The sequence below is a fragment of the Dendropsophus ebraccatus genome, chromosome 1, assembly GCF_027789765.1.
Source record: "Dendropsophus ebraccatus isolate aDenEbr1 chromosome 1, aDenEbr1.pat, whole genome shotgun sequence".
NCBI lineage: Eukaryota > Metazoa > Chordata > Amphibia > Anura > Hylidae > Dendropsophus > Dendropsophus ebraccatus.
In genome coordinates, this window is record NC_091454.1 from 123,994,091 (window position 1) to 124,007,131 (window position 13,041).

The following is a 13,041-nucleotide window of genomic DNA, read 5'->3' on the forward strand; positions in this document are numbered from 1 at the left end:
CAACATAGCCAATATGAGACAGCGGCGGTCTGCTGACGCTGCTCCTGTTACATGGGGCAACAGCAGCAGATTGTTGCTATACTAATTGTTTGTGTTTCAACACATTGAAAGACAACAATCAGCGTTTTATTACACAAAGCCTTTGCCTTTCATAACACAAAGCGATTATCAGCTGTAATGAGTGTTAATCGGCCAAATAACCATCGGACAATAATTGCTTTGTGTTATAGAGCCTTTACTCTTGCATCTCTTGCATCTATAGCATCTGACTACCAGTTCTGTGGGAACTGACAATGGGTGTACATGAGGTGTATGGAATAACATCAAATGTTAGCATAGAAAGAGTTTGTAAGCAGCTTAGGAGTAAAATGACAGATCCGTTGTGATTATCATTGCATCTCATAGTCTTTGTTGATAACCTGCATCCGGTTCACATGAAGAAAAGGTGCCACAAATACTGTCGCCTGCTATAGTATTACTCTCTAGTGGTGTGAGAACCATGCATAAGTAATTACCAGCTAATATATTGAGACACATTGGTAGTGATAACATAGAAATATCACACAAATGAATGTGTTATATGAGAAAAGCATTGATAGATGAAAAAAGAAAGATTGTTATTTTATGTATCGCTCATATTGTATATTATTTATGTGTAAGCTCCTTTTTATGTTTTGTGGGTACTAGCACAAATCAGTTCATTGTTTGAGTAAAAATAAAACGTTGCTTTCATTAACTTTTTGGAAATTGCTGTTCAAAGCTGTGATAATGTCCATTTTGGTCCTGAATAAAAGCCAGCCTGTATTTCTGAAAATTCCACAAGGAGCTATTTGTGTTCAATTCCAGACTATTTTGTGCCTCTACAAAAGTTCAAATGATCATCATCTTAATTGCGGAAGAGCTATTATTTCACCAGTACCAATCATTGCTGCTCACAATAATGCCAGCAGTACAGGTGATCTATCTATCTATCTATCTATCTATCTATCTATCTATCTATCTATCTATCTATCTATCTCCTATCTATCTTCTATCTATCTATCTATCTATCTATCTATCTATCTATCTATCATCTGCCTCTGTTATATTTTTTTATTTATCACTTTTTAGTGTCAAGGGATGGCAAATATTAGGCAATTTTACATCATATGGGTGGCTGTGTGTATGAGGAAAGATAGCACCAGGATGCACCTTGAAATGGAGGTAAGGCAGCAGAGGCAGTGTAATTCTCTGGGAAATTTTCTTTTAGAAAACCATGGGTCCTGGTGCTCTTGTGCCACTTACTGTGCATCATGGTAGTACCTATTGCTAGTGCCCGCTTTAGAAGAATAATCCTCCCTGCCACACTAAAAAAATGTTCTGGAAAGGTTTAAGAAGCATGACAAAGAGTTCAAGGTGTAGCGTTGGCTATTTAACTTTTCATATATTAGTTCATATATCTATCCAATTAAACAATTGTTACAATGTCCAAACCATGGAGGCCCTGTCTTGCAATTTTCAGGACATTAAAAATCTGTTTCTTTGATCTTGGTCCCAAATACTACAGAAGAAGGACCTACACATTAATAGTTTTTAATGTTGTGGCTTATAGGTATATGTATTTAATACAGTATTTACACTAGCAATCATATTTATATCCATATGACTATCTATGAATATCTCATGAATTTATGTGATAACTAACAGATTAAAACAGGATAGACTTCTTAGTGTTAAAGAAAAACATTTACCTTTCTAACCATCATTCGTATATGAAACTGAATGGAGTTTTGGAAATGAATCCTTTGCACTAGGTTAAATGAGGGCATGTTGTAGACAATGATCATAATTACCATTGTCATAAAGCATAGTTATGTACAAGTAAAGGTATCCACAGGACAGTTCATGCAACTTACAACTTATTGTCATCTAGCAACACACAGATGTCACTTAAGAGTCAGAAAAGGAGACTCTTTTTAGTTATTCATGTTATGTTCACACATTCAGGTTTTTAATTGTAAATAATTAAAACAAAGCCAGAAATGGATTTAAAAAGAGGAGAAATCTCAGTCTTTTTTTATGACCATATGAACAACCCTCCATTTATAATCTGTTCCTTGCTCTGGCTTCAATAATTGCAATTGAAAACCTGAATGTGTTAACACATCCTAGTGTGTCTATCTATCTATCTATCTATCTATCTGTCTGTCTCAGAATTCATACATTTTTTTTTCATTCACTGTGTTTGTGAACTGCAATTTTCTGATAATTACAATTATAAGCTTTAGTCCAAAAATGCATCTATTTTTAGTATAGATGCTGGCAAATAGTCCCTAATGAACATTATAGACAGTTGTCATCCTAGGTTTAACATGAGTAATTTTACATGTAAGAAGAAGTCAATTATGTTACAGGAGCACAGGCATCCTATTGAAATGTGCTGGTGTGATAGTTTGTATGCATTGTTGTACCACTGCTATACCTGTGTTACATATAAGACACTGAGTGTTTGTTGTTGCACTTATAATTATGTTAGCCTTGGAGGAGTCTGCATCACAACATAGGCATCTAACCTACAAGGACTAAGTGTTCTGTAATTATAGCATTAGGTTTCCTTTAATTGTACATATACAGCACAGTAATTACACATCACAAGCAAACACATATTATATATTTCTTTTGGTTCATCTAACCTACCCTTTCACTTGTATGTAGATATCTAGTTGTTTCGGGATTGCTACATTGTTAATTTTACATCACTGTATTCATATGTAGTACAATTGCCTTTCAGTAGTATATGCACAATTGTTAACAATAAAAAATGACTAGCCAGAAGTCAAAATCAAACATTGTGATCAGATCTGAAAAGTAGGGGATTACAGTGCCTGTATCTATTCAGACAGTTCCCAAAATGTGATGTGTATTGAAGCACAGGCAGTTTTTAAATACTGTCAGTGTAATCTATTGCAGCAATCTGGTTACAATATACAATTAAATAGTCATTGATAGGACCATCTTACCTTTATAGGACAGGCGAAGTCTTGGCTGGCTTGTGTCTGTTGCCAAGGATGCAATAAGATGAAGTCCAAAAAAAAGCAAAGCTTTAATGAGAATATTTGCCATTCTGTTTAAAGTCAGTTCTATGTGGCTCTCCTTAGGAAGGACGTTAGCTTCTCTGCTGGAGTTCAGAAAGTAGCTCTCCTTTCAGTGCCTTCTATGTCTCCCTTAGGAATCCTCTCTCTTCCTAGTACACATTTCCTATTTGTCATGCCTCATTACAATGTATACTACAGAGTGGTCTCTTGCCATGACATTTGTTTACAGTCATGTCATTCCTCAGTCCTTGCCAGTGCTGTGCTGTCTCCTAGTCCTGTCTTCACTATAACCAGGCAATCAGTACATTCAACTGCAAACCATTTGAATAACCGCCTCCTTGCTGCAAGCTGCTGAGAAATCTGTTCCCTTCTAAGACCTGCCAGACGTTTCGTTTTAATTCACCTTTCACCTTGTGTAATTAGAAGGGAAAAATATTTTTAGGAGCTGCTAGATCCTAGCAGCAGGGATGCTAGGCTTGTAGACTGAGCTCACTAGCATAACAGGGATAGATGAGAGAAAGTAGTTCACTACTCATCTGGCAGGCAACTCCTACTGCACAGTAGCTATTTGTGTCAGTGCTCCATTAACATCTTTTGCAATGCAAGCTTTTGGTAGCTGACTACCAGGAAGAAAAAGTCACATCGTTTTAATAGTTGTGCCCATCATTCTTTGTAAATCACTGAACATGACAAAGTCAGTTTTCCTTCAATCTTGTTTATGATTACAGAAGGAAAATACAAGAAAAGAAATATTTTGTGTGACAGAATCCAAATTCTTTAAAGGGTTTTCTGGGACTTTTTCACTAATGGCTTAACCTTAAGATAGGACATAAGTATCTGATTTTGGGGCAGTCCAACACATGGTACCATTGTGTAGCGGTTGTGCTGGGTTACTTCTGTTCCAACCCTGTTGAAGTGAAAGGGAGCTGTAAAGTACCAGCATGGTCATTGTCTCCTTCTGGCTCCAAAACAACAACATAAAAAAATAAAAAAAGCTTTTGGGAGCAGTAACATCCTACAATGGTAATACACTCTCACCACTCCACAGATGGCAATGCCCAAACACAATTTCACACAAGGTTCCCTGCAATCCCTCCAGTATGAGTCTTGTATCCTTCACCGTTATATACAAGGATTTTCATCAGGATAGCACATTAAAATGTAATTAGTGAGAGTTAAACAACCAGCACCCTTTGCCCACCCCATTTGCCAGAGCTGTTGTGCCCACTTACTCAGTGACTGGAGCCAGAAGGATTGACACAAAAAACAATTGTTCTTATTGTAGCAGGTAATAGTGCATCGGTTATCCTCGTTTTATGCACACAACAGAAGGGAACACTTTACTCCCCTCCCGGTCTGGAAAGTGTGAGTACAAGACTCCCAGTGATGCAACACCTCCAATGTCCAGCCTGGGTGATTACACCACTCCAGTAATCATCAGTCCTGTATTCAGCAGTATGGAAGGTATAGCACAGTTAATGATAGATCTGACGTGTATCGGGGACTTCCTCCCCCTTCCTCTGGGATAATACAAAGACAATTAATGCAGAAATATTTAAATTACAACAGAAATAATGTCCCACCTCCAATTCATGATTTTAGATCTGGGCCCAAAGAAATGTTTCGCCGATAATTGTTTCATTGGCGGATCGTTGTCTCTATTACACAGAGGGACATTTGGCCAAATCAGGTCAATGTGGCCGATTAACGATCCATGTAATAAAGCCCTAACAGGGGACGGATGGGGAGGGGACAAAACCTCAGATAGCTACAGAGACCACAAAACTGTTGTTTTCACATTTTACAAAAAATAAATAGTTCATATGTTTCTCTCTGAATATTTTTTCTGTAGTCTTCTCTGAAGAGATTAGAAAAGGTTAAATTTTTGATGCTCCCTTCTATAGAATATCTTGTCCCAGCATTATTTTTCCAGACTTCACACTTCATCTCCATTTTGTTTCTATGTTGTTGTGTTTTCAACTAACTAACATACTGATTACTGCAATACTGATTATCTGTATAATCACCAACAGATTATCTGACAGATTGTTTTAAACCAAAGCCAGGAAAGGACTATAAACAGTAAATAGGTAATAAAGGAAAGACTGAGATTTCTCCTCTTTTCAAATCCATTCCTGGCTTTGGTTGAAAAAAATCTCTGAGATAATTTGTTGCTATAATAGGGCCCTTAGTCTTCCATTGAAAATGCAGTCTATTCATTTAATTTACAGTCATAATCTGCAATAATAATTAGATTTGTCTGAGATTAAATTTAGGTGAAAACTATTCAGTGACATCTTGCAACACTGGAGTGGAATGCCATCCAAGCCGCTAGAACAAAGATTTCTATTCATCAGTCTTAATACAAAGAAAGACAAGAAGAAAAATGGCCCTATAACTCTATTCAGAAATTGTCTTGCTTGTTTGATGATTATTAAAAAATACATTTAGTTACTTTATTCTATCTGACCACTGCAGAGAATCTATAGCTACCACCTCTTGCTGCAATAGTGTGAATAATTTGCACACCTGGTACTCAAAGCCAGCAAGATTTATCATGTGGGTGTTCCCCATGTTCTTATGGAATGTATCATGTTTATGTTCTTTTCCTTGACTTTGCCCACCTCTACCATCATGCCATAGAACATTGTTTAAACTATGAAGAAACTGATTCCGTGTGCAAGTTCACACACACACACACACACACACACACACACACACACACACACACACACACACAATGGATAGTGTCTTACCTTCTTTAAGGCTATATTCATACAATGTAAAATCAGCCATGGCCATAAAAATCAGTACAAAAATCATCTGTTGTTTTTTCTAATGTGTTAAAGGGGTTAAAAAAATGGTGGTAATTCCAAGGATGGTTAAAATATTAATAACATCTTCACCTTAGGGAGTATAAATTGCCAAAGTTAAAAAATCAACTGTACTAAGGTAATATATAGATAGGTTTTTTATAAAAATGAAAGATTGTGTGCTTCTGCAAAATGTGACTTATAAAACACACATTGGGGGAGATTTATCATGGCTGTGCCTAGTGGATACCTGAAAATATTATCAAATTTGGAATTATTTTAAAGTTTTTACCAGGTGCAGCCCTGTTCACCTAAAGGGCAGGCAGGGGGCGCAGCAAGGTGTGGAAAAGGTGTGGCCTCCTCCTGCTTACCATACCTTCATCCTTAGCGAACCATGCACAATACGAAGATATCAGCAGGTTATCTTATTCTAATATGCTGATTTCCTTTAACTCTTTATGCCATTCCCTTGTTTTTTTAAATCTTGATAACTTCTGTAAGATTGCTCTGTAAGGCTAGGAAACATACCTAAGACAATCTGAAGTCCATCCTAAACCTGAATACCTAATACAAAAATGTGCTGTAAGTTCTGCAACACAAATCCCCAGGGTTATACCACAAGTGGTATAAGTGTAAAAAAAAAAAAGGTCACTTGTCAAGGTGTCTATCATATATGTTTATATTTGGACTGTGTATGTTCCTGTTCAGTGTTTATTTTAGAAGCATAATTTAAGTTTTAACACCAATTCTAATACTCATTTAAGGAATTTCTGAGCCCGTCATTTGAAACCTCCATCAATAAGCCAGAGGGGACAGTGGCTCTGTAGCATCTAGTATACCCATACATTTTAGAGACAGCATAATTATTTGCAATGAAACACCATAATGCTTTATTTTACCTGTAATAGCAGTTAATAGGGGGTAGGGGTTAGGATACTTTCTAACAGATACCTTGAAGAGAACACCATTCAGATGCTGAATCTGGGTTGTGCCATTTCAACATACATGTTGTATGCATGAACTGCTAGGACACATGCTGTAGCTAGTTCTTGGTACTAGTGTAAGGTATAATTACCATAGTGGATTCCTCCTGCTTTTCTGACAGTTTTGGTCAGAACTTATAATTAAGAATTTCATAGCTTTGCAAGTGATTACCTAATATTTGTAGTATGTCATAGTACTTCACAGAGACCAAGCACAGTTCTTGTTAAAACACTAAAAGGTGGAATGTCTAGATGACAGCAGTCCACCCTTCAGACCATGTCATTTTTAGACAATGATAGAAAACTTTGTTGTGTTTCATGACTTTAATCCCTGAGATTGTGGCACAACAAAGAGAATAAGAAAACTGGCACATTTTCTCACCAGAGCTGTTCTCTGTGTTTGCATTGAGCTTATATTTATATACACGAACATACAGCTTTACAAACTCTTGGATATAGATCAACATAATGAATGGATTACCAACAGAGCGGCAAATTTACACAGCAAACAAATATTGTATCCGATTACATATATAATCCAAAAGAAAAACTACAGGCTCTTTTACATGAACCAATGGTCTGCAGCATGCAGGCACCAAAAGTTTGGTGCACTGGGGTAAGTCCTGTAGCCCTCAATGCACCGATCCACCCACCATCCGGATCCTGCAGCATGCCTGCTCATGACTATAAAGGCATTCTAGTGAGAAGAGGCAGATAGGATGTCACTGTACGCTTTGTTCTGAATAATCATAAGGAGGCGTGCTGCAGGAGCCCCCAGTACATCTGACCACCTCATTTACATATTAATAAAAAGAATGATTTATTATTAATGGGGCTGAGGTCCTTCTAGAAAAAGCTATGGCTGCACTCCCCATTCCCTGCTCTATTAGTATCTATTGCATTATAATCTTGAATATGCTGTTTTGGGCACCGATTCATAGAAACGATGCCCTAATATTCAATATAAATCAACAGTGGGTTACGGGGGTAGCATGAGGATAAACTTATTTAAAGGAGCATTCCAGTGATCTCATAAAAAATACAATGCTCAAAAAGCATATTGGTGCACCCACCGATCCCCCACCAATCGTTTGACAACATAACGTGGTGACATGGTACACTCTGTTTAATTAAATAATTTGCTAAGATCCTCATTTTTCAATATCTACAGAGCAGGTGTTTATCATGTGTACACCGGGGGGTATATATGGTAACAACCTGTGGGTTGCTGTTGCACTTTAAAAAAATTTTTGTTTGTACTTAAGCCACATGCAGCATGCAACCTTCAGTGTGAACAGAGGCATAGCCATTTTTTCCTTTTATTTTTCTGTTGAATGTGGGGATGGCTACCCCCTGTTGGTTTGCACTCCCCCAGTGTCCCATGGGTGCTATAAAAGGGGACTATTTGGATCCTATCTGCCCAGTTGTAGGCTTAATGTCAGCCCAGGAGAGGCCATTGCTAGTGTGAGAATGCTAGAGTAGGACCACGTCTCTGAGGACACCTTAAAGTAGTAACATGGTATGCGGGGGGGGGGGGGGGGTGTAACTCTGTACTGAAGCTGCCATTTTTTTTTACCTTTCTCCTTTTCCTTTATCACTTTTCTGCGCTCCTCCTAGCCCCCGATTGAAAGTTTTACAACTAATACCAGTTTCCAACCATGGCACCAGGACAGTAAAATACACCTCCCAGCATGTATTGCACCTCAGAGTCGATGGCAATAAAAATGCTTGCAATGCAAGGTTTTTACAATCCACACAAAAACACTTACTGATTTTGAATATTCTAATTGCTAAATATATTATAAAGCTATTGCCCAGCATAATATTATCACATAACCTCACATTTCTCCCCATAGCTTCTGGTACTGTTTAACTGGTGGTTCAGTCATACTCTAGATTTATAAATACATTAAGACAGACATCATCAATTATGTCACTTACAGATTTATTCCATGAGTGACTAACTGTTAAAAGATGCATGATAAAATCTTGGCCAATTACACTTTTTGTTTAATGCTACAAACCTAATATGTCTTTTCCAACATAATCACCCTATATTAAAAGTATATTAGTATCTGTAGATGATGTTAAACTGTGTAGGTTAAGTGACATAACTGGATGATATCATATTACATACGGATTTTGGAGAAGTTGAGGGTTATCTTGGCAGAGAAGTGGAAAAATAAGTTTAAGAAGATAAATGTAAGGACCGATATTTATATAATTGGGTAATAGCTAGTAGAGTGGACCACAACTTGGAGGTATTCAATGACTGCAAAAGGAACTTTAACAACCAGTCTACAGCTCTGAATAAGGTGCATGATGCAAGTAGGAGAAAATACTTTAGTATGGCTGCTAAACGACAGCCACATCATTCTGATGCAGAGAACAGTGCCATCACTTCTTTATAGCTGTAGTTTCTATTCCAGTTACATACATGTATCAACCTCCAGGTAAATGTTTAGGGGAGCAAAGCAAAAACTGAGGAAAGTAGGCATTAATTATCACAGATATGGCTATTGGCACTAACTGTGGGCAGTGTAGGAATGAAAAAAAAAAACAGTTCTTTGATAGCACTAATTTTGGCTATGTTCACACAACGTCAAAAAAAGAGAAAAAGTGCAGATTTTCATATTTAAAATAACAGCCATTTTTGCCACGATTTAACTGACTGCAGTGGCAATGCATTGAAGTCAATGGGAAGACAGACGTCCAATACACACAATGTGTTGAATAATGGACGTTTTTGCCGCGAACGTCAAAATAATGAACATGATCATTATTTTTGGACGTCTTTTGCAAACAGCGGAACGTTTTTTATTAGTAGTTCACACACAGTTTTTCTTTTGTCACTGTTCCTTTTCCGTTTTTACTATTAAATTCAAGGGGAGGCCAGGCTGCTAAATAACGTCCATTATTTTAGCCTCAAAATAACAGACGTCATTTTAAACAGAGCTGATAAGACGTTATGTGAACATAGCCAAAGGGAGATATCTGACACTAATGAGGTGACTTAGGCACTAATAGAGAATGCTGGCTGGCCAGTAAGTTGTTAACTAACACTAAAAAGGAGGCTATAGCTTTGACTAATTTAGAGCTGGCACATGGTTGTCATTGCTATTGAGGGCATAATTGGTATTTGCTACCATTCAAATTGTGGATCTCAATTTTCCCCTAAAGCTTGACTCTAAATCTAAAGCTTAACATACATTTTCAGGAAGTGGTGCATCACCCAGGGATTTTTTCTGCTGGATGTTCTTTGCATTTCGGTGTCATGAGCTGCCTGTCAGCACATTCACTACCCATAACACAGTATTGTGGTTCCTTGGATTACAGAATAATTTGTACTGGGACAATGCTTGTAATTGAAATCACTCTTAAACCAAAGCAAATTTTCCCATAAGAAATCAATGAAATGCTCACAATTGGTTCCACAAAATAATATATATTTTTTTAATTCTGAATAACATCTAAAACAAAACAAACATTTCAAAACAGCTGAATGTTTTATATTATAAGTTACTGTACATTATAGCACTCGGCATGTGGTGTAAAATAATGAAAAACAGCAGTTTGTAGATAAAGTATGGAGGTGCAGATCCCTATAATGCAGTAGTGTAGTACAAGAGGCTAGAATAGAGAAGCAGGGCTGCTCTCAGAGGTCTGTGTTGTAACATGACAGCAATGGGAAAGGGGTGTGTTCAGCATGGACCAATTAGGAAGTGAGAATCACAGAGCAGTGCAGGAGGACAGTGACATAAACTTCTCTATACAGCAGTGTGAATGGCTGAGCGTAAGTGCAGGCACATTATAGCAGGAATGAAGAGGGTAGGAAAGACAATAGCTGACAGAGACTGGGAAGCATGAAGGGATGAGCAGGGTATATGTGGGCACATACATGCAGCACTTTCTGTCCAGGGAGAGAGGGGTTACAGCTCTGAAGAGATTACCTCCACAGTCTTGTTCCTTGGAATGTCCAAGCCTAAAGTAGATCTGCCATGATTTAAAAGGTGAGGGAGACTTCTGGGGTCAGAGTACATTGCTATAGACCACGCTGTACAGACCAATGCCCTCCCCCCCTCCCCCTCCCACCCAGTACAGGGAGCTCTTAAACCAAAGCAATGGTCTTAAACCAAGTTACAATTTTGAAAAACTGTGAGCTCTTTATACAAAGCACTCTCAATCCAAGTTACTCTAAAACAAAGGTACCACTGTACTTCAGTTTTTTTTAAGGTTGATTGACAAAGTAAGGGTCATGTTTTCAGGACTTTGGTCGCTATTATTTGGAATTATTGATCTCCATTTTCTTATGATTCAGTTGCTTTGAATTTAGCTGTTGGGCCCCTATTATTTGGATTAAAGGTCCCCACAAACTTCAGTGAAAAGTCAGTTGACTATGGGCCAACCCCTTAATCTATATGAAGATCTTCTGACTATTTCTTGACAAAGTATTGGGCATGTTGGAACTAAACTGACACTTTTGTTTTTCGGGGTATAAGTAAACTTTAGAGCTAGCTGGTGGCAGCTTACCTCTGAATGTTCATGTGTAACAATCATTCAGCTGACAGCTATTGATGGTGTATAGACACCTTTACTGACTGCCAGGGTCACTGGTACTGTTCTTTGTAGTTATAAAATGACACAAAAACATTGTGTGAACTGTCAGTTCTGTGCGGCCGCTATTCAATGAATAGCAGCTCCACAAAACTGACATGTCTGTTTTTCAAGCAGCCGTCAAGGATCCCAGCTGAAGTGTATACTATGTGTACACACTCGCGCTGGCATTCTATTGAAATGAATACAGCATACACTTTGAAGTAATCACGGCTGGTGTTGCAATATATTCAAAATATACTTTGTGTGAACATAGCCCTATAGATTGTATCTATATATCCATACTTTTCTATCATTTAATATTTTTAGGCTATGTTGTTTTGTGGCGTCTTGCAGACAGCTGTCGTTTTGACACTAGAATACATGTGTGAACATAACCTTTTTTATGTGAAAAAATACCTTTTGTTTGACTATGATGGCCATCGATAATGATCATGAACATTTTAAATGTTTTAAAGACAACCGCTGTTGTTTTGCATAAAAAGACATTGGGCTATGGCTATGTTAACACAGCGTTTTTTCCTCTCCGTTTAAAATGAAGTCCATCATTTTGAGTTCAAAAGTCCGTCATGTCAGTGCAATGACTGCTGTTGGTACTAATTGCCTTTTTGGGTGCGTCTTTAAATGAAAAGCCATTGAATTTAGTATTAAAAACGGTGAAAGGACAGTGAATAAAGAAAAACTGTGTATGAACAAAAAAATAATCTCCGCTGTTTGCTATAGATTTTATACACTGTGTGGCATTGGATGTCCGTCATTCCATCGATTCATTTCACTGCGATGAAATCAATTACATCAATGGACGTCTTTTTAAATTGGAAAATACATGCGTTTTTTCTCTCTTTTTTTTTTCTTTGTGTGAACATAGCCTAAGGTTATGTTCACACTATGTATTTTTTCGTAAAACTACGTCCGTTGTTGCGCATTGCAACAACGGATGTGATTATTACGAAAAAATATGTTACCTTGCCGTCTATGGGATCCCGGCTGGAGTGTATACACATGTCAGGTTTCTGCGGACACTATTCATTGAATGGCGGCCACAGAAAACCCTGTCAGTGCACACTGTGGAGTAAGCGGCTCTGGCCGCACGCTCCATAGTGTGCTGTGAGAGTTCTGATGCGAGCGCAGACGGATGCCCCCGCATCAGAACTCTGTGGCACTACAGATCATCCGGCCAGTACTGCAGTACCAGCCGGGATGATCTTTTCAGAGAGCGGCCGTTCTAAGACCCGGTTGGGTCACAGGACGGCCAGTCTCTTACTTATACTGTATTTTTATAATTATTACTGTGGTGAAAATAAGACTAGAACATTTTTTAAAGGCTATATTCATACATTGTCTTTTTTAAGCAAAAATATGTCAGTTGTTTGATAATTACAAGCAATAATAATGGTCACGATCATTATTTACTGCCACCATTATAAAATTATCGCCGTTATTTTAAAAAACAACCGCCATTCTTTTCCCTAAAAAGAAGTTGTGGAAGCATAGCCTAAAGATTGATTTTTATTGAGATATTTTAATCATTACTTAATTTTATTGTTTTTCATTATT

At 37.7% G+C, this 13,041-nt stretch overlaps 1 protein-coding gene across 1 annotated transcript in view; it reads right to left on the reverse strand.

The window, feature by feature from the left end:
- SEMA3E (semaphorin 3E) overlaps window positions 1-3,373 on the reverse strand; it is a 135,951-nt gene extending 132,578 nt beyond the window's left edge. Inside the window, exon 1 of the mRNA XM_069978361.1 lies at window positions 3,000-3,373. Coding sequence (XP_069834462.1) covers window positions 3,000-3,102 — 103 coding nt within the window. The 5' untranslated portion in view covers window positions 3,103-3,373. The remainder of the gene's footprint in view (window positions 1-2,999) is intronic.
- Window positions 3,374-13,041: the final 9,668 nt, after the last annotated feature.